Genomic DNA, 21,037 nt, shown 5'->3' with positions numbered 1-21,037 from the left:
GCTCACTGGCTGGCTGGACCCTGCTCTGAGAAGAAGCTAAAGTCCGTCCGGAATTGCGGAGTGTTATTAAATTGTAGGCTATAACAACGTAACACAAATGTCCTGATGGAAATGGGCTGCTACATAGGGGCTATTCTTAAAAGTCTTAAGGTAAAAAGAGAGAGAGAGAGAATTTAAAAAAGGAAAGAAACCCAGGCTGGTGTGGCTCAGTGGATTGAGCACTAGCCTGCAAACCAAAATGTTGCCAGTTTGATTCCCAATCAGGGCACATACCAGTCCCCGGCTGGGGTGTGTGAGAGGCAACCCATCGATGTTTCTCTCAGACATTGATGCTTCTCTACCTCTCTTCCTCTCTTTCAGCCTCTCTGAAAATAACTAAATAAAATCCTTAAAAAAAGAGAGAAACAAAAGAAGAAAAACAAAAAAAGAAAAGTCTTAAGATAGCTTTTGATTCATGCTTGGGTGGATAGAAGAATTACCAGGGGTTGTGCCAAGTGTTTCTAACTTTATAAATTTTTTTAAAGTCATAATTCCTTATAAACAGTTTATACATTTTAGAAATATATAAACTCATTCTAAAGTGTTCTAACATTGTAAATTCTTTGTTCTCAGAAATTGGCTAAACTGCTGCTCTGTGGCACTGAATTGGTGACAAATATCCAGGTGGCTACGGATATCAGAGAGACCCACAGGAGAGCTGAAGAAGAGGAGATAAAGCGTCAGAGGTGAGGGGCCCCCTGCTCTGAAGCCTGGTGGCTGTGCAGGTATCTCCTCTGTGCGTCCCTAAGTTCTCTCCAGTCATTGGAAAGTGGCTTTGTCAAACTTAGTCTAGTAAAATCTCCTTCTTGCCCCCTTACAAATTCTCCCTTCCTCCTTCTTTCCTTCCCTCCCTTTCATAAGTATCACGTTCCAAATAATGCGCCAAGCTGTGTGGATACAACAAGGAGTGAACAAGGCCTCTGGCCTTGATGTTCCCAGTCTTGTCAGGATAGACATGGAAGCATCCAGCTGCGACTTGTGTTAAAATGAAGGTTATATGTAAAGAGTTGTGGAAACGTATATGAGGAGGTCTTAATTCTCTCTGGAGAGATTATAGAGGAAACTCTCCAGGCAAAGTGACATTTGAGTTGGGCTGTGAAGGATGGATAGGAATTTGAGGAGTGGGCATTTTAGGCAGAGGGAACGGCTTGTGCAAATGCACAGATCACATGATAGGGCTGGAAACTGCACGATAGGGAAGGACATGTGGGCAGGGGGGTGGGGGATGAAAAGAGGTGAGGCTAAGAAGGTCAGTTCGGTTGTCCTGGGTTCAAGTTAATGAGAATGTCCAGACCGGTAAACATCTCAGTGTTATGTACAATGTAGCAGGTATTAAAGAACAGGAAAGACTCCACGTTGGAAGCGCAGAGGGTCAGAGGGATCACGGAAGCCCCTGGCAGGCCCGCAGCTCCGACCCCAGCCTCAGGTTGCCCAACAGGCTACAGTTCAATCAGAAGAGCAACCGTCTTGACCATTGTAGTCCATCTTAGCATATACGTACACAGTACAAGTTTATCAACAATATTTTTAGTTGTTAAATGTAAGTAGCTCCCCTATCGGCAACTTTACCACCTTCATTAGTATATAATTGGCAACTTTATTCTAGAAACTTCCTACTGATGAGCGTGGGCTCTACCAGGAACTAAACAGCCTGGTCCCCAGCAGGCAGCCTGAGACAGGCCCGGAGTGCCAGGCCAAGGAGCCGGGCTTTGTCCCGCTGCTGCTGAGGACAAACGGAAGGCTTTAAGGCTGGAGTTACAAGACAAATGTGGATTTTAGAAAGGTGACCTCATGGCTGTTTCTCATTTTTTGAGGAAGAAATTCAGTTGAAATATAATAGGCACTATGTGGCCTAGCTTGGAAGGAGCGAAGGAAAGGGGATCACAAGATGACTAAGTTGCGATTGCTGTCCTTAAGGGGGTTTGCATGCTTGTTTGGAGACAGTCTCATGGAAGTGTTGTCTGTTAGAGTCAGGACAGCATCTCAGGAGTATGCCCTACCTCTGTCCTCAGACCTGTGGCCCCTCAATCCAGACCTGCCTTTGGTATTCTCCATCTCATAGTTTCTTTGGAATTTCTTAAAACACTACCCATATTTTCTATTGCTAATGGCGGAGTTTCCCTCTCTGTACATTACCATGGACATTTGCTGATACCGTGGGCCAGGGATGGCCAGACTCTTGAGGTCCTGTTGATAATGATAGTTAACCATAAGAAGAGCATTTGTTAAGTGACTATAGTGCTGAGCAGCACCTCATTTAACCCCGATGACAGCCATGTGACAGCAGGTGCTTTCATGCTCTCCACTTCATGGGTGAGAAAAGTGGGGCTCGTGAGGATGGGTTGGCCAAAAAGTCCGGTTAGTTTTTTCCGTAAAATATAGGACACATTTTTCATTTTCACCAGTAACTTGATTGATTTGGATATTTTCAGTATGTCACCTGTCTCCTGCTATTGGCTTCTAGTGGGTAGAGGCCAGGGGTGCTGCTTAACATCTTCCAGTACATTAAGACAGCCCTACGGTAAATAATTATTGGCCAAAATGGTAATAGTACCAAGAAACTTTGCAAACCACCTTTGACACATTCGATCAGTCACAGCTCCTTCTCCATACACTGCACAAATCTTTTTTTTGCATTTCAGTTGCATTTTCACATTTCTTGAAATAATAAAGCATAATACACCAAAAATGTTTCGTATCTTCTTCTGTCTTTGATATTAAAATGGCTGCACAAAAATTCATGAATTTTGATTTTTTTTAAATGCACACTGATATGACAGTTGTCACAATACAATCTAACAAAATTGTTTTGCATGAAGTTAAAGACAACTAAGCACACTAGAGCCATTGTACGGAAAAAAAAGTAAATGAGCTTTTTGGCCAACCCAACAACTTGTCTAAAGTTGAGAATCAGTTAGTAGCAAAGTCAGAACTTGAACATGAGCTATGTAACTCCAGTGACCAAGTATTTAACTATTGTGTGTCACCATCTTACTCAGGAGCATGTGACCAATGGACTCTCGATTTGTGTGTGTGTTGTGTGTAGCTTTACTGTTGACCTGTATGTTATGTGCCACTTTGTTTGTTTGCCCTCAGTTACTTTATAGTCAAGCATTAAACTGAAAGAAGATTTCTCGGAGTCTGGTGTGGTTTTGGGTGGTGTATGCGGTGGCAGCGCTTGGTACCCGGGCCCTGTAAGACAGACTCCGGGGACCTGCCTGCTCCGCTGGAAGGCAGCATCGGAACTGAGCTGGTGTGGACCGCACGTTTGTATATGCAGGCTTGAAAAACTGGAGAACGAAGTCAAGACCAGCCAGGACAAATTTGATGAAATCACTGCCAAGTGGGAAGAGGGCAAACAGAAGAGAATTCCCCAGGAACTGTGGGAAATGCTCAACGCCCAGCAGGAGCACTGTGCTGGGCTGATAGAAGATAAGAACAAGCTTATCAACGAGTTACAGCAGGCAAGAGGCCGGGGGTCGTTCAACCCCAGCCAGGTGGGATCTGGCTGGGGGCTTTAAGTGGGTGATTGGTCTGCTTTCCTGAATGGAAAACTGCGGAGGCCTTCCTTCAGGCCCCAGAATGCTGTGCCTCCCGGCCACGGCCCGCGCTTTCTCCTGGGCCTTCTCCCACGCTCCTGAAGCCGCCTCCTCCTTGCGCCATGTAATTCCTAGCGGTCACAGATGCTCATGACGGGTCTGGGTGGTGGGTGCTCCTGTCTCAGTGTGTGACCAACCTTCGACACGCTCTTTTCTAGGAGTTAAAAATCAAAGATGACCAGTATGTGAAGGATTTGAAGAAACAGTCAGATGACATCTGCCTGCTGCTGGAGAGGATGGAGGAACAAGTGAAGAGTGTCATGAAAAGCTTCCGTGAGGAGCTCAATCACATCGAGGTAACGGTCTGAAAGACCTGCTTTGGGCCTGGGAGGTGGGCTGGGTCGGTCCTAACCACCTAAGGAGGGTCCCACATGTGTTGGTCCTCGGCTTTCTGTCTCCACTCTGGGGTTTCATTAGTTTATTTATTCATTCAAAAAATATTCATCAAGTGCCTACTATGGCCAGGCATTGTACCTGGAGACTGCGGGTACAGCCATGAGCAAAACAGAGTCCTCGATGAAGCCTGCATTCTAGTGGAGACAACACAGATAAATTGCTGAATATACAATCTGACAGGTGCTTTGAAAGAAAATAAAACTGGATAAGAGTAAGAGGGGTGGAAGAGGGAGATTAGTGCTGCATACCCACCATTTATCTGATTTATTTATGCTAGTCAGGGATGGGGGATGGGAAAGGGGACCGCAGAGCAAGATTCAGGAAGCAGTACTTTGAATCTGAATGAAATATCAAATTGAAATTGAGACTTAGATCTTTCCAAAGTGAAAGAGAGCCAGGAGGAGGGGCACCTCTCTCTTGGGTTATTATGGACTCCTTTGCATGGCAGGCCTGCCCCTCGTGAGCTCCGTGCCGCCTTAGCTTCATGGGCGCCTCACCCACACCAGTCAATGCACCGAGCCTCGCCGTGGCTGAATTGCATGCCAGGGTTTGCCCTGTGACTGCCGCCAAGGGCATTGGCTTTCCTCCAGCTCCCGGCCGGCCGTGGGTACTGACTGAGCCACAGGACAGGGGGCGTGTTTCCTCTATAACCTTGTGAGAAGTCTGCACTCCACAACACTGATTTCCAGGCAGCTCCTTCCACAGCCGTTTGGTTACTTGGCAGGTCTTCCTTTGGATTTGACGTGGTGTGGTTGGTGACATGGCCCTGGGCTGTTAGCTTTGGGTCCTTTGATGCTGCGGGACCTGACTAATCAAACAGACACAAGAGCCCTTTTCCTTCTTGCTCATAGAAAGCGTTCGAGGTGGAGCGGCAGGAGCTCCTGACCAGCAATAAGAAGAAATGGGAGCGGGCGCTGCAGGCTCACAACGTCAAAGAGGTGGGGGGTGGGGTGTGTGTGGCGAGAGTGATTGATCGTGGAGTCTGTGACTGAGCCCTTTTTTTGTGTCTTGGGGGAGGGGTGGGGGTTGCCCTGGCAGACGTTCAGAGCTGCTCTGCGCAGTTCATCAGGAGGCCCTGCAGACGGCAGCCACCCAGTCGCGGTGAGGGCCACCTGCGCAGCTCACTGTGGCTTCCATGGGCCTGCCACCTTCTTTGTTTCCTGGGCACCCACCGCAGCTACAGGCACTCGTGGCCCGAGAAAGTGCTGTAAGATATTTAAAAGGGTGTGGGGTTATCCCTTTATTTCAGAGACATAAAGAACAAAGAAAGAACAACCAAGACTCAAGGGATTTTTTTTTTTTTTTGAAATACAAATATCTGACTGCAGGGTCTGTGCTTAATTTTTTTTTTTCATTTATGTTTCAATTACAGTTGACATACAATGTTATTAGTTTCAGGGGTCCAACATAATGATTAGACATGTCTATAACTTACGAAGTGATCACCCCAGCAAGTCTAGTGCCCCCAGCCCCATATAAGCTTCCTGACTCTATTGCCTGTGCTGGACTTTACATCCCCTTTGCTTAGTGTCCCAACGGAGCGTTCCCCTTGGACTTTCTGGAGCAAAGACCCTGTTAAACAATGCAAAGCCTTGGGACACAGAGGCTTCTTAGGGCTGACAGACTCCCTTGAGAGTCATGACGTTTTCAGACCGTTTCCTGTGTCACCCAGGTCAGGCCACCTGAAGGAGTGAGACGGGACAGGGACAGGGCCTGACGTCCCCCGTCTTCCTGTGCCTTCAGCTGGAGTATCTTACGAACCGCCTCAAGAAAGCGGAGGACTACGAGAAGCAGCTGAGCAAGCAGAGGATATGGGATTTTGAAGAGTACAACACGGTTAAGATCAAGCTGGAGCAGGATATACAGGTACGGCTTGTCCCCGAGCCCGCGCTGACGGAGAGCAGCTGTGCATGGTTCATCCTCCACCGATAATATTCTGGAGCTGGTCCATTCAACAAAGAGTTATTGATGGCCTGCTTTCTTTTAAATGGCCATATCTGAAGGACCAGGTACCCGTGGAGGGATGCTTTCTTCAGTCAACTAGGGGAGAACTGCCAAGATGCCTAAAGGGATCTGGAAACCAGGACACGCTGGAGGAATTGTTGAGAGAATTGTGCATATTAGCCATGTAAAAGGAGACTGTCCCTGGGGCAAGTTAGCAGTGTCAGAGGGCCAAAAGCAGGGCGGTCACCGTCCAGTGAGTGTCTGCCATATTCCAGGCCCTTCATGCCCAGCTCCTCTAATCCGCACTAGCAGCATTTTCTGGGCCAGCAAACTGAGGTTCAGAGAGATGGCTACTTATCCAGTAAATGGTATACCCTGGATTCACACCCAGTTCTGCAAGGCTCTATCGCCTGTATCTTTGCCATTATTCCAAACAGCCCCCTGACTGATGGTTGGGACATCACCGTAGAGCAGATTCTGACTCACCATTAGAAAGACTTCTAATAGTTAGAACTATCCAATATAGAAAAGATAATCCCTCAAATCACGGAGTCTTTTATCACATCGAGTATTCAAAGGCTGAATGACCGTGTCTGCTTCATGCTGCAGGATTCTACAGGGGGAAGGAGGTTAGACTTTCTAGTTTCTAAAGTCCTTCCCAAGTCTAGGGTTCTGTGCTTCAACATCAAAGTACATCTGCAATTACATTTAAATGTAATACAGTTGCATCTTAATATTCAAGCTTGGTCTATTCATTTCAGTCTCTATCTAGAAAAGCATGTTAAATTAAAGTTTTTCCACATAGCCTTTGGTAGAATTTTAGTTGTCACTCCTCTTTTCCTTTTATATCAGGAGGTTAAATTAAAAACCCCATTAGACTACAAATATTTTTACCAGTCTTGAGAATTTTCCTCGGCCTTTCTCATATTAATGTCATGGAAATGAGAATTACTGACAAAGAACAGTAGAGTCTGTAACAGAGCGGAGCTACTTGTGTGGGCTGCATACATCACACTTTTAATGAAAATGCCTATTGTTAAGCTTTCTGAAGTTATCTTGGTTCTGTGATAATTTATGCAACAAGACTACACCCTGTTTGCCACAGTGAAATGAGGGAACTCTGTGTTCTTTTTTTTGTTGCTTTGTTTTTCTTTTGTGGTAAGAGCCCGTGATATAAAATCTACCCTCTTAGCAAAATTTTAAGCATACAGTGTGGCACGGATAATCGTAGGCCCTCTGTCATACAGGAAGTCTCCAGACTTACCCTGTGTAACCGAAGCTTTGTACCCTTTGACCAACACCTCCCCATTACCCCTCCCCGCCCCCACCCCTGGCAGCCTCGGTAGCAAATCCAAGTCTCTACTTTTATGAGTTTGACTATTTTAGATCCCACATGTGTGTCTGTGTTTCTGTGTCTGGCTTATTTCGCTTAGCATAACATCCTCCAGGTCCATCCATGTTATTGCAAATAGCAGAATTTCCTTCTCTTTAGAGACTGAGTAATATTCCATTGTATGTAGCACCGCATTTCTTTATCCATTAGTTCCTTGCTGGACATTTAGGTTGTTTCTGCATATTGGCTACTGTGAATAATGCTGCAGGGAACATGGGAGCGCAGATATCTTTCCACTATCCAGGTTTCAATTCCTTTGGATACATAGCCAGAACTGGGGATACCGGATCAAATGATAATTCTGTTTTTAATTTTTTTGAGGAGCCTCCATATTGCTCCCACAGTGGCTGCACCTGTCTGCATTCTTACCAACAGCATATGAGGGTTCTCTTTTCTCCATATCATTGCCAAGACTTGTGTCCTTTGGTTTTCGATAATAGTCATCCTACCAGTATGAGGTGGTATCTCATTGTAGTCTTCATTTTTATTTCCCTCATGATTATGATGTCGAACATGGTTTCACATAGCTGTTGGCCATATGTATGTCTTCACTGAGAAATGCCTATTCAGGTCCTTTGCCCATTTTCTATTCAGGTAACTTATTTTTTTGCTCTTGAGTTATAGGAGTGGAACCTCATGTTTTTAATCTAATTTTCAAATGCTTGAGCAAATCCAAAAAAATTCTGAGACATGGGAGATTACGTGGATTTGGAGGTGAGGGGCGGAGAGCAGCGAGCCCAGGATGCCTGGCTGTCCCGGCTCCCCTGCCGGGAGGGACTAGCGGTACAGGGTGGGTATGAGGGAGGCGGGAGGATGGAGGCTCAGAGCGGGGAAGCGCATGCGGTCCCTCTGCAAACCAGCTTGTTCCTGTGTAAGAAAGGAAACCCGGAGTGCGCTGTATTGCATTGTACGCTTTAACTGGGAAAAGGTGATCAAGTCAGGGACCTCCCATACTGCAATGTGTGCAGTATTCTACTACATTGGACTTTATCATAGTGCCTCTTAGCTGCACTTTCACTGGGCGTTAAAGTCAAGGTGCAACAATTTTTGCCAAGCATTGCCGATGTGGCATGCATGCAACTCAACAACAAATATGCTTTTTCTAATTTGTAGCACTGTATCGGTTCTGAAATACAGAACTGAAATTTTTGTAAATTACAAAAAATATAAAGGGTCCAATATACATAGATTGGGTTTGATGGGTAAAGTAGAAGAAGTAAAAAAAGAATGTATACTTTTCAAGTGCTTTCTGCCAGTAAGGTCACATGATTAATGAGCAAAGAGAAGCCTATAAGCATTATGCACACAGAGAGATTTTACCACCTCTGCCCGCCACCCCAAAATAAAACTGCTAGAAAAACTTAGTTCATGATGCAGGAAGTAAATTTTTTTTTTTTTAAAGGGACTGATGTACTCATTTAAACTTGTAAAATGATTTAGTTCAACTTTTGGTGGTGTTACCTTTAAAATGAGACTATTAATCACAAAACAATTTAATGTGGGTTATTTATTTAACAAAGTACTGTGAATTTATATTGTGCAAAGCACAAAGATAAACAAGGCACAGTCCCTGCTCTCAATGCAACAGAGAGAGAGAGAGAGAGAGAGAGAAATAGCGGAAGAGTGAGTCATGATGAAGAAAAGGGAGAGCAAGCTTGCAGGCCAGATTGAAATTGTTAGTCTACTGTGACTCCCAGATGGAGTCCAGGTCCCGTCCCAGGACTGACATTGGTGATGAAGAGGCCGGTGGGATCTCTGGAGTCAGTTGAGAAGGCCAAAGGGAAAGGTTGCTTTAAATTTCGTTTTGTGGGGCCCTGGCGTGAGAGCAGCTGTGGAGGAGCTCAGACTGCCCCAGGAGAAGGTGGGAAGGTGTCCCAGCTCCTGCAGTAACAGGGAGGGACTTCGCAGCTGGTTACAATGTAACCTTTATAAATTATTCACAAAAACCAAACCTGATATTTTGCCATTAGTCTTGGGAACGTAAAGTATAACTTTGCAAAATACCTTTGCATAACTGAAAAATAAATGGAGACATTTAACAAAATCGATCATTATTTTAAAATATAAAACTATATTCAGTGTGTGACCATCAAGAATGGCTGTATATTGAGACTAAAACTTGAGAGAATTAGCAGTAGGGTCACCGGTACTAAAATTATGATGAGTATAGGCGTTGCAAACACATAATGAGTGTAATTCAGGTAATCGCCTGCCGTAGTGTCTACTGCAAGAGGCACGAGACTGTGATTAGTTCTGTAAGTTCGGTGACAACACCACCACCAACTCATAACTAGCGTCATGAATGTGGAGCCCCCAGAGGCCATCTGGCCAGAGCTGAGGCGGAGGTGTGGCTGACACGGGGTCTGGCAGGGTGGTAAGGTGAGGCTTGAGGCGCCAGGTGTTGATTGTGTCCCGGGGCGCTGCCTGTGCCCCGAGGCGTCAGTCTCTAAGAGCATGCTCTGGCAAAGGGTAGGGGCAAGCCTGTCTGCAAAGGGAAAGAAAATTGCTAATAAATATTCAACTGCACTTACAACTACAAGCAAAGCAGTATATATTAAAACAATCAGGTGACAGGTTGTTTTTCTTTTTTGCCTAGAAAATCAGCGCATATTTAAGTTCTTTCAGCTAAGCAAGATAGCTACTAGTGGTGCTTCCACAAAACTAACCAAAAAAGTGATGCCAATGATAATTATTTTTGCCTTTCAAGATGTATTATGTAGGAAAAGTAGAGTCCATTTACGGTTATTGTTATGTAATAGCTTGCCTTGAAGAATGAAATTTACATAGCATTTCACATGATAGAGCTTGCATTATAACTCATGCTCTCACTGTATTATAAATATAAAAACTGTCCTGTGGTTAGGTAAGTTTGGGAAATTCCATCTTAGCCACAAGGGCTTCCTGCAAAGCCATGAGGAGGAGGTCCCGGGACACCCTCAGCGGAGACACCCAGGGCCTCGGGGTCTCAGGGCTCCCAACGATCGGGGGAAGCCAGGAACAGCCACTCCTTGTCCTTCCAAATCCAGAAAAGCTCTGGAGACCCTCCTTCTCTGTCAGTGTTCATACTCTCTCAGGCTGTCACCAATCCAACGTGGAGATTTTCTGTTGGCCTTTGTGCTGTGCCACCTCATAGACCAATGACCTCCCCTATGTCCAGGTCGTGTTAGCCGCAGTAAGGCTGGTTTCGTTTGGAGCATGGGACCATAAGTCATTGCGACTTGCAGGAAGAGCTGCTCAGAGTCTCTTTCCCTAGTGGATACTTGGCCATCCCTAGAGGGGTACAGGGCTGAAAACTACTGGGCTGGGACCAGCCAGGATAATTGCGCTGGACAGGAGGCTGCACCGTCAGCCCCTTCCGTAACCCCTTGGGGATGCTGCTCAAGTTAGACATTTCGAAATCAAATTTAATCATGTTCAGGATGAGTCAAGTGCAGCTCCCTGCCCCACCCCAAACGCCCCGCCCAAAGGCTGAGCCAGCACTTAGGCCTCGCAGCCTGCCCCGGAAATGCTGGCAGCTGCCTGGTGAGGGAGGGCGGCGCTTGCACACGTGGCCAGTGGAGTGTGAACTGTAGTTGCCCTTTGGAAAGCAATTTATTGAGAGCCTTTGAGCTAGTAATTTCACTTCTGAGAATCTACCTTAGGGAAATTAAAAAAAAACCCAAAGAACAAAAGTTTTATATACAGTTCTCAGAATTATAATATTGAAAATTATGAAAATAGTATAAAGGTACAACTGTAAGGAAATGGTAAATTATATATGATGAATATGCCATACATACTTCCTATATTATAAATTGTCATTATTAAAATATGTACCCATTAAAATATGTTAATAAAACTACAAACATGGAAAATTCTTATGTTGTAATATTAAAGGAGAAAAGTAGGATATAAAATTGTAGGTATAGTTTGATCTTAACTATGTAAAGGCCACTGGAAAGAATCGTCAATATGATAACAGAGCTGACTTTGGAAAGTGGAATTATGGGTAGCTTTTCTTCCTCCTTCTCCGATGTCTTTTTCTCTTTCCTTACTGAACTTTCTGCATTTTCTACAATGAGCAAATATTAGTTTCACAATCAGAAAAAGTTTTTATGAAGAAAACCATATAACTAGTAAAAGTAAATAAAAATTTGACTAAACAAGTAGAGAAATTGAGAGGTACAGCTTTTTATCAACCCAGTGACCAATATGGTTCTTCACTGACTGCCTGTTAAAGAATAGATTGTGCAGGCTTCTGTTCTGAAGGAGACGTTCAAAACCATGTCCCTCCAGGGAGATTATAAAGTCCCTGGAAGGTTAAATAGGATATCGTTGACTAAATCCTTCGGTTACCATGTGGGGAATCACCGGATTCCACGGGATCCACGGTGGTGGAAATGACTCACCCTCTGATAATGCGTCGAAGCCTTTATTCTCCTCAGCAACACCTTCCGGCCAATTACTCACTGTGAGGATGACTCACCGGGCGGGGCGGGGGTGGGGGCAGTGATAGCTGCCTGTAATCACTCCCCTGGGCTGATTCCTTGGCAAAGATCTGTAGCCTCTTGGAGGCAGATGGGAAGGAAGCTTAAAAGAGCAGTCCCAGGTGGCTGCTTTATCAAGATCTGATTACACTTAATTGCACCCTCCTTCCTGCGTTTCCACTCAGGGGAGACCCAGGCCAGCCTGTCTGCCTCCAGCTTTGCCCCTCTCTGATCTTTTTTCCCAGCTCTCAGAATGATCTGTCTGCACTGTCTGCACTGGCCACTCCACTTTCCTGCCTAACATCTTCCGTGGCCCTCCATTGTCTTTAGGGTAAAGTGCCCAGTTTCCAGCTTGGTCAGGCCCTGCTGCTCTGTCAGCCTCGTTTCCGACATCTCTTGCTTGGGGTTTCCCCAAAGCACCTCTCTCTAGAACTTTCTCCTCTTGGTGTCCACCTGAGTGACTCCTGCCTCTTCTCCGGGTCTCAGGTAGCCATGCTGACGCTATCTTTTCAGAGATGTCTGTCCTGGCCCTGAAAGTGCTCCTCTCATTGGCCCCATAAAACCTTGTGCTTGCCCCTTGGTTACTTCCTGTCCCCAGTGCTTGTTACCTGTCGCTCTCCTAGACAGAGCGGGACTGCGCCTTGTCCACCAGTGCTCTCCCATCAGCACCCAGTTAAGTGTCTGACCAACAGGGTGGGGCATGAGTAGGTTTACAGTTGTGAGTAAATAAAACAGAGTTTACCCTTGGATTATTATTTACTCATTATTGTATTCATTTCCATCGGGACAACTGTAAGCCCACTTTCACCCTGCCCTGTATATCTGGCACTCAATAAATATTTGCTGAGTGCATGAATATAGATAACAGAAACCCCAGAAGTAAGGATGGCTCTGTCTATCCTCCTTTAAAACGAACATAGTTTGTTAAACACTAACACTGCCAACCAGAAGGTTGGAGAGGGAACATCGCAGGCTTTTGTGGCAATGTTAACTTTCACAGTATTTCTAGAGGGGCTACTTCGATCTCAAAAGTGCCTGGAGCACAGTACCAGAGGGAGCTGGACTTGAAAGCTCCAACTCAGATCGCCCTTAGGTGGTAGGTATGTGAGCTTCAGCTTGCCGCTAAATGATTTGTTTCTTTTCTGGCTGCCCTTTAATTTGCCTCTAATGATAGCTCTTCTCAGGATTCAGGTGGGACACTTGTCCTTAACTTACCTCCCATATGGCTCCAGAATGTACTATCAGGGACCTTCAGGTGTAACAAATTCTACCAGGGCCAATTAGTATTATTTTTTCAATCTTTAGATTCTCGAGCAACAACTTCAGCAAATGAAAGCAACGTATCAGCTAAACCAAGAAAAGTTACACTACAACTTCCAGGTGCTGAAGAAGAGAGACGAAGAAAGCACAGTGATTAAATCCCAGCAGAAGAGGAAGATCAATCGGTAAGCGCAGATTCACAGCATCTTTCATCTGGGCCCTTTCACTCTGAAGACAGGGGTGGGCAGGCACGCTTCTCTTTTGTGGGAATATCCACTGTCAAAGTTATTATTAAAAGAGTTTTTAAGAAAAGACACTATACTCACCTGGCTTTGCTCTCCCCCACCTCCTCCTAGAAACGAGGGTACAGCACAAAGTGAGCCGGAATGTGGGGACCTCAGGCAAAGCGGGAGGGGTCAGAAAGTCAGATGTTTGATGAAGAGGATATGCGGTGGGAGAAGGGGGCTTGGCAGGGCGCGAGGAGGCGGGGGAGGCAGAACCGTGAGTGGCTCATCCCCACCTTGCCCTGTCTTCCCTGGCTCTTCCCTCTGACTTCAAACTCAGTTTCTTACCTTGAAAAACCCTTCCAGGAGACCTGCCGCTGCTTTGTGAGCACACTGTCTTTTTTCTCTCTGGTCTCTATGGCCATTTTCCTTTGCTTATCACTTGCCCCCCTCCCGCCTCTTCCAACATGCATATTTTGACCTATGACCCAATAATTGGAGAAAAACTCCCCCCTGTAGGCTACCAATGATGCCATTTTAGCCAAGTACTGTGGCTTTTCTTTTATTATTGGATACTGAATCTCAGAAACATTTTCCTCTGGTTTTCTTAATTTATTTTTAATTTGTTTCCTTGGGTGGTTCTGCCTTTTCTTGCCTGATAAGATAGTCTAGAAAGCATTTTACACCTTTGATTTTTTTTAAAAAAAAATTTCATTGGTCTGAACGTCAGTCTCATGGCTTTGAATGTCACCTCTTTATTGATACCAGCTTTATATTCCTACTCCCAACCTCGCCTCCTCGCTTTACCTGGAACTGCCAAGAGACATTGCACCTTGGCGAGTCACTGTCATTTCCAGTGCACAATTTCTGGAACCAGCCTCGCTGACCCTCCCGGGTTTCCAGTCCCCTGGGTCACTCCCCATCATCCCTGGCTTCCTGCCAGCCACTTAGGATGTGGCTTTCTGTTGAGCTTCCTCTCGCAGCCGTCCCTGCCTGTCCGCGCCCTCCTTGCTCCCTCTTGCAGACCTTCAGCGTGCAACTGGAGTTTATCTTTGTTTTAATAGCTTCTATAATTAGATGGCACAAAGAAACTCCTTTACCAAATGACGTTGAAAAACACTTTGGAACAGCTACTTAAAAATTTTTTTTGACACCTGTCTATGGAAAGTCTCCTAGAATGCTATAGTTAAGAAAATGAATTAGATTTTTTTTTAAATGAGAAACTATGTTAACTAATTGTACATATTATTGAAGGTGGAAATATGAATGATCAGTGTTTGTGTTTTAGGGACCTCCTGATTATTTCAGAATAACGCTTAAGAGGGAAAATTGTATTTTTCAGATTTTTAGACTTCAAATGTGTCAGCCTTCAAATTCTCTATTCCTGTGGAAGTGGGGCACTGACATAAGACACCTCTTCAGTAGTTTGAAGTCTGAAGTGTGGTCCTGCGCCTCAAAGCCACACCTGCGATGCATATTTCATGGGACAAGTTTCCGAGCCCTGAGCTCCTAGCATCAGCGGGGCCGGGGGCGGTGGCGTGCTTGTCTGCACGGCGCTCTTGGCCAGGCTCTGCGTGGCACTGTGCTGGAGCCTTTGACTACTCCCATCCCCTGCAAACGGGGTGACAAGCCTCCCCTCTGGGCCCCCCTGGCATCCGGTGTAAAGCTCTCCTATAGCATTTTCAACCCTGGACTGTAATTAATGTTGGCCTTTGTCTCTGACTGGACTGATATCTTCTTTTTCTTTTCTAAAAAATTTTATTTATTTTTAGACGGAAGGGAAGGGAGGGAGAAAGAGAGGGAAAGAAACATCAATGTGTGGTTGCCTCTCATGTGTGCCCCCTACTGGGGACCTGGCCCGCAACCCAGGCATGTGCTCTGACTGGGAATCAAACCGGCGACCCCCTGGTTTGCAGGCTGGTGCTCAATTCACTGAGCCACACCAGCCAGGGCTGATATCTTCTTGTTCATCTTTGTGTTGGAACACATCTTTGGCACAAAGGAGACCTTTCATGTTTGATAAATGAATGAGTGAGTGAGTGAATAAGTGATTGGGCTTGTTAACGGTGTCAGCTCTTAGAGAATGGAGGACTCATAATATCCCAGGCTTGTGATGTGCAGTGCTAATATTTTCTTTTATCTCTGCCTTATTTCAGAAGGTCAGAATGGAGATAGGTGATTTAAATATGTGAGGTTGGCACGAGATAGGGACACTGATGCATGGTGTGTTGAGGAAGAATCAGTCACACTCCTGAACAGGAGATGGCCTCTTGGTGGCCTTGGGCTTCTGTGCTGCTTTAAATGCATTTAGTTCTGGATGATCCCATGACCTCCTGTCTCCTTCCTTTCCTTGATCACCATGGAAGCTGAATTTGGGGATATGTGGGAGGGTCTTCTGTCTGATCCTGGGTTCTGGAGAACTGAGCAAAGTAGGTGAAAGGAACACTGCGCCTTCCATTCAGCAGCAGACTAACTCTTTTTCCCCCTTCTACCCAGCATGCACGATACACTTAACAACCTGAGATCAAAATATGCCAAGCAGATAAAGCAGTTTCAGGAAGAGAACCAGTCGCTAACCACCGACTACAAAAACCTTGTGGTACAGTTCAAGGAGCTGCAGAAATCCATGAGGTATTTCAGGGATTGGGTCCCAGAACAGAGGTTCCAGGGTAAAGCTGGTGGTGGCTGTGATTTCATTAGACTTTGATATTGGCTGCTGTTCCTGAGCTGGATCAGGGCACTGAAGAGTCCTCTGTGCTTTCTTCATTGTTCCTTTATTTGCATGTCACCTACCTTTTCTTGAGACTTACTGGGAGGGCCGTCAGTCTGTCACAGGTGAGGGGCAGTGGCCCAGGATCTACCACAGTTGTCTCTCCTACTCATTGAGGGGACCCTAGCCAGGCCCAGGGCTCAGCTGACCATGCTCAGTAACTCTCCTTCACAGGCATTTTGCTCTCATTGATCGTGAGAAGTTTCGGGAGATTTGGCTGATGAATGAAGAGGAGGCAAAGGATCTGATAAGCAGAGCCTTTGATATAGACAGGATCATCCACACTCATCACCTGGGGCTCCCCTGGACAGCACCTGATTACTGGTTCCTGAAGAACGTGGGGCCTCTATCTCATCAGCCGCAGAAGTCCGCCACACAAGTATTAGAAGAGGTGCTGATGCAAACAGGTGAGTAGAACAGAGCCATAGAGTCTTAGGGCTGGAGAGGCCCCCTGAGAACATCAGGTCCGCCCATTCATTCTGTAAATAAGGAAGCTGCAGTCTAGGGAAGGGGAAGTTGTCTCAGGGTTAAGAGGTCTGTAGACTACGATTGGTTGACATGGCTTTTAAGTATCTAATTTATAGCTTTACCCTCTCCCCTGTATTACAAATTGGAAGTTAGGTCTCGAAGCTTGACAGCAGATACAGGTTCAATTTATTTTTGCTAAGCACCCTGTTGTGTACCACCCTTGGGATAAACTAAGGTCAGGTTGTCTCTCTTTTTGTGATGTTAGCAACCATTGATAATCATTGTGTAAGATATCTTAACTGCAGCAGGGATTGCGAAATGGCAATGTTCTAGATTTTATCATAATGCCATCATTTATTAGCTGGAATGCTTCCAAAAAGAGAATCTTCACCTCATCAGCTATTTGTTACTCTGAGATACAGTTTGTATAGGAAAAGTAGGATACATGCTTATTCTTTCTCCATTTACCAGTTTGCAGAATAAATGGGTTGCGTCTCTAGTGTTTTCCAAATTATATATTTGAACACATGGATTTAAACAAATTTGATATGTTATGCTTTACTGCGGTTATTATCCTTACTGATGCTCAGATGGTCTCGTCTTTGGCTAGTGGGAGTCTCTTCATGTTGCCTCTGGGTCCTATAGACACATCCCTAGTCATCTTTGAATAAAGTGTAGTTCTTCTTATTACTACAGACTGTAGTAATTGTTACTACAATTACTATTGTAGTAATTGTTATTACTCTTATCTCTTGTTATTTGGTGCTCTATTGTACGGCCAGGCCGTTATTGATTCAGATAGTCCTCTGCTGATTATTTGGGGTATTTCCAGTTTTTTGTTTGCTCATTTTTGCTATCACAGACATTGCTGCAATAAGGAGCTTCATGTATGTGGGTTTTCATGGCTTTGCTAGTGAGTCTTGAGGATGGGTCCCTGGCAGAAGGAACACAGGATCAAAGGGCAAATGCCTCTCTCCTTCTCTTGGCTCTGGCTCCCTAGGGTGGTACCATTTTGTGTTCCCACTAGTAATTTGATATCTTGTACTTTTCAAAATCTTATCTCATTTTACCTGATATTTGGGATTGCCTTTTAAAAAAAATTTTTTTTTAAAGGGACTGATTGTCCCTTTTGAACAACTGGTGAAACTTGGGTCATACTATAATTTTTATTCCTATTTTCAGATGAAGAACGTATAGTCTAAAACACTTAAAAGTGTTTAATTTTTAATTAAGACAATTTTTGGCCCTTGCTGTCAGCCACCCGTTCTGGCTGGCACTGTTCTCCTGGGAGGCAGCCGCTCTCCCCACTGTTAAGGTGGCTGCTTCTGACGTGTGGCGGGTGGAGGGACCGCGGGCCGGGGCGCGGGGTGGAGCTCTAAGGCAGGGGCGACAGGCCCACTCTCTCTGCAGCTGCCACTTCCTGGTCATGGCTGGATTTTGAGTAAGATGTTTCCAGGTAGATGAAATGTGGAAAAGGGAGGCATTAGAGGCTGTCCGAGAATGGCAGAATTTTCCAGGTAGTCTCTTATTCCAACCTGTTTTTCCCCCATAATAGACTTTCTTCAGCTAAAGGGACTTGATAGCACCTTAAAGAGGTTTAATTTTGTCAAGGGAAGACATTTGACCGTTTCTCAAAGTCAGCCAGGCGGAGGAATGATCTTTTTCTTCTCTTCTCTCTCCCCGCTCTATGTCCCACCTGCAGAAGAGGAGGGGGCGGAGGAGGCCGGCGCAGAACCAGCGTCTTACCTGGACCTGCCAAAGCAAGTTTCAGCGAAAACTACCAGGAAGATCCTGATGCTCCTGTGTGACGAGTCGGTGAGGGGCTGCGGCAGAGGGGCTCCTGGCAGGTGCCTCGCTGGCTTCCTGCTGCTGCTGCTGCTGCTTGTGCTGCTTCTGATGACTCTGGCCGGGCCAGACATGGCCTGGCGGCAGGAGTGGACCAGCCCTCGGGAGTATTGCTAGGACGCCACAGACAGGCCATGCCTCAGAGCTGGCTCCCCTGGCAAATGGGTCCTCCCTTCGTGGGTCAGGCAGACGTAGTCCAGGCTGGCCAAGGGGCTCCTGCAGTTTTTCTTTAAATGCTCCTTCTACAGGAAGAGGGGCACCAGTGATGCCTCTGTGAACCCACCTGCAAGCAGTGGGGTCACAGCCGACACGGCCTTTCTCTGGGAGCCCCATGGGCGGTTCCTCTGGGTGCACTAGGCTTCGGCCGTCTGCATTGCGTGTTAGCAAACCCCGCCGGGCCCAGGGTAAGGGCCGCATCGGAGCTGACTCAGCTGGAAGCTGGGTTGTCCCCACACGTGATGGGTGTTTATTTAGATTTTACAGTTGTGAGATGGTGAAAGGGGAGGAGCAAGGATCAGCGGCCTCCAACCCCCTTGGGACAGTTGGGGCAGTTTTCCTTGGCACAAAGTCTGGCTCCTGCCGAAGAGGACAGCCGGCAGGTGTCCCCGCTCTGTTTGCAGGCTCGCAGGCCGCCTGTCCGCTGCCTGTTTCCAGCCTTTCCGTGCCTGCTGCTGTGTGCTCTAGATATTGGGGACTGGGTATGAGTGAAGTGACATGGTAGGTGGGTGGGTGTCTGTGACTGGATCGGGTCTGGACTGTTGTGGGCACCCCAGGTGTTTCCCTGGGAGCTTGTGGGTGAGGTGCGTCAGCACCCTCCTGAGGTGGGGGGACTAAGCCCATGAGGAGGGGTGGCTTTGTTCCGGGTCGGGGCTCGAAGGCACCTGAAGGCCTCCCTCTGGGGAGCCCACAGAACCAGGGCCTTGTCCCTGGGGTTCTGCTCTGAGGGGTCGTTCCCAGCTGGTCACACAGAGGAGGCTAGAGCCTAGGACGCGCTCCTGAAAGCTGCCTCCAACTGGAGGTGTCGTCTTCCTTCTCCTCAGGGTTTCCTCATAGAGAGCAAGCTGCTGAGCCTCCTCCTTCCCCTGGAGAAGAACGAATGCTACCTGCTGAGGTTGGACGCCATTTTCTCCGTGAGTCCCACGGGGCTGAGTGGACGTGGTGGGGGGGCCTCATTTGAAGACAGCCCCCTGTGTTTGTCCACCGTTGCCTCAGCTCTGGGAATAGACAGTCTCCCAGGGCTTCCTGGGCTCGCCAGCCCATCGCTCCCTTTGCGTACGCTCCAGGCGGCAAGCTGGCCGCTGAGTCCTTCCGATGTCTCCCATCCCCGGCCCTTCCTCTGCTGGCGTCTCTCTCGTGGCCAGCTCTCGGGCTGCAGGTTCTCCCCCACGCCCCTCAGCTCGGATGTGTGTTCAGCCCCCTCTAGCACCCTTGTACCCACCACTGGGCCTGCGTGACCCTGAGCTGTGATTGTCTGACCTGACACGTGCGTCCCCTGTTCACTGTGGGTTCCCGTGTTGCATGGCCTCTCCTTGGGCGTGGCAGCCGCCCGGGGTGCTGAGGGGAGGAAGCCAAGCCTCTCTCTTGGGAGCCGAGGGTCTGACACCCGCTGCGGCAGGCAGCCTCCGGGCGTGGTGTTTGCACAGTCCCTCTGCTCTTCTCCACAGGCCCTTGGAATTGAAAATGAGGATGACCTGTATAAACTGGTGAACTTCTTCCTCAAATACCAAGCTCATCACCTGCCTTCCAGCCAGGTGAGGTGAAATGCAATTGAAAAGAGCATTGTAAACCCTCCCGGAAGCCCCCAGAAGGCATTGCTACCATTGAACAGTGTTTCTAGAGGAACAGTGAGGGTCTTATGGCAGGGATGGCCAAGTTTGCATTTCCTTTATTATTATTGCCTTTTCTATTTGCAAAGGGAACAATGGCTGGGGATGAGAGGCTGCTGTGATGCTGAGGCCCAGGGGGTCTCCTCCCGCTCAAAGCCAGGCCTCCCAGGTGAGACCCGGGCCCACCAGCTTATCGATTTTTGCTCTGTAACAATGTCCTGCAAAGCTGAGCCCATTTTATTGCCTATTTTGATTGTCATTGATTTTTCTGAGGAAGTCATTATGATAAAAATGTAAGATTTTTGTTTAAAAATTAAAAACTTGAATTTAAAAGATGTTTTTAATAGTATTGCTGGCCTCTGATATGATCCCAAAACGAGTTGGTTGTGTGGACAAAAGCCAGAAGCCATAATGAAGAAAAAAAGGATATATTTGACTATATTAAAAAAATTCTGTAGGGCAAAATCACTATAAATAAAGTTAAGATACACATGACAGCTGGGAAAAAAATATTTTTAACTCTTGACAGTTAGGGGCTAATTTCCTCAATATGTAAAGAATTCCCATAAACCAGTAAGAAAAAGACCAACAGCTCAATGGAGCAGACAAGGGCCCTGAACAAACACCACCTAGAAGCGGCGATACAAATAACTTTTAAACCTGTAAAAAGGTAATGGGACTTTCTTGTAACAAGAGAAATGCAAATTAAAACTGCTCAGATTTATTTTCGCCTGTCAGGCTGGCAGAAATCTGCAAGGTTGAGAGCCATTGCGGTGGCTGAGGCGTGGGAAGCAGGCACGCTCCCAG

At 46.6% G+C, this 21,037-nt stretch overlaps 1 protein-coding gene across 1 annotated transcript in view; it reads left to right on the top strand.

Annotated features, from left to right (window-relative positions):
• The window catches only part of DRC1 (dynein regulatory complex subunit 1), a 29,738-nt gene that overhangs the window by 4,652 nt on the left and 4,049 nt on the right, over positions 1-21,037 (top strand). Inside the window, exons 3-13 of the mRNA XM_054566339.1 lie at positions 613-725; positions 3,320-3,503; positions 3,797-3,934; positions 4,886-4,972; positions 5,778-5,900; positions 13,143-13,282; positions 15,818-15,952; positions 16,266-16,498; positions 18,262-18,374; positions 19,445-19,534; positions 20,069-20,155. Coding sequence (XP_054422314.1) covers positions 613-725; positions 3,320-3,503; positions 3,797-3,934; positions 4,886-4,972; positions 5,778-5,900; positions 13,143-13,282; positions 15,818-15,952; positions 16,266-16,498; positions 18,262-18,374; positions 19,445-19,534; positions 20,069-20,155 — 1,443 coding nt within the window. The remainder of the gene's footprint in view (positions 1-612; positions 726-3,319; positions 3,504-3,796; positions 3,935-4,885; positions 4,973-5,777; positions 5,901-13,142; positions 13,283-15,817; positions 15,953-16,265; positions 16,499-18,261; positions 18,375-19,444; positions 19,535-20,068; positions 20,156-21,037) is intronic.

Source organism: Pteronotus mesoamericanus, unplaced genomic scaffold (assembly GCF_021234165.1).
Source record: "Pteronotus mesoamericanus isolate MK-2021 breed Mesoamerican mustached bat unplaced genomic scaffold, CSHL_Meso_final contig_101, whole genome shotgun sequence".
In the NCBI taxonomy this organism is placed as follows: Eukaryota; Metazoa; Chordata; class Mammalia; order Chiroptera; family Mormoopidae; genus Pteronotus; species Pteronotus mesoamericanus.
Note: the sequence above shows the minus strand (reverse complement) of the source record. Positions and strands in the feature narration are given on the sequence as shown.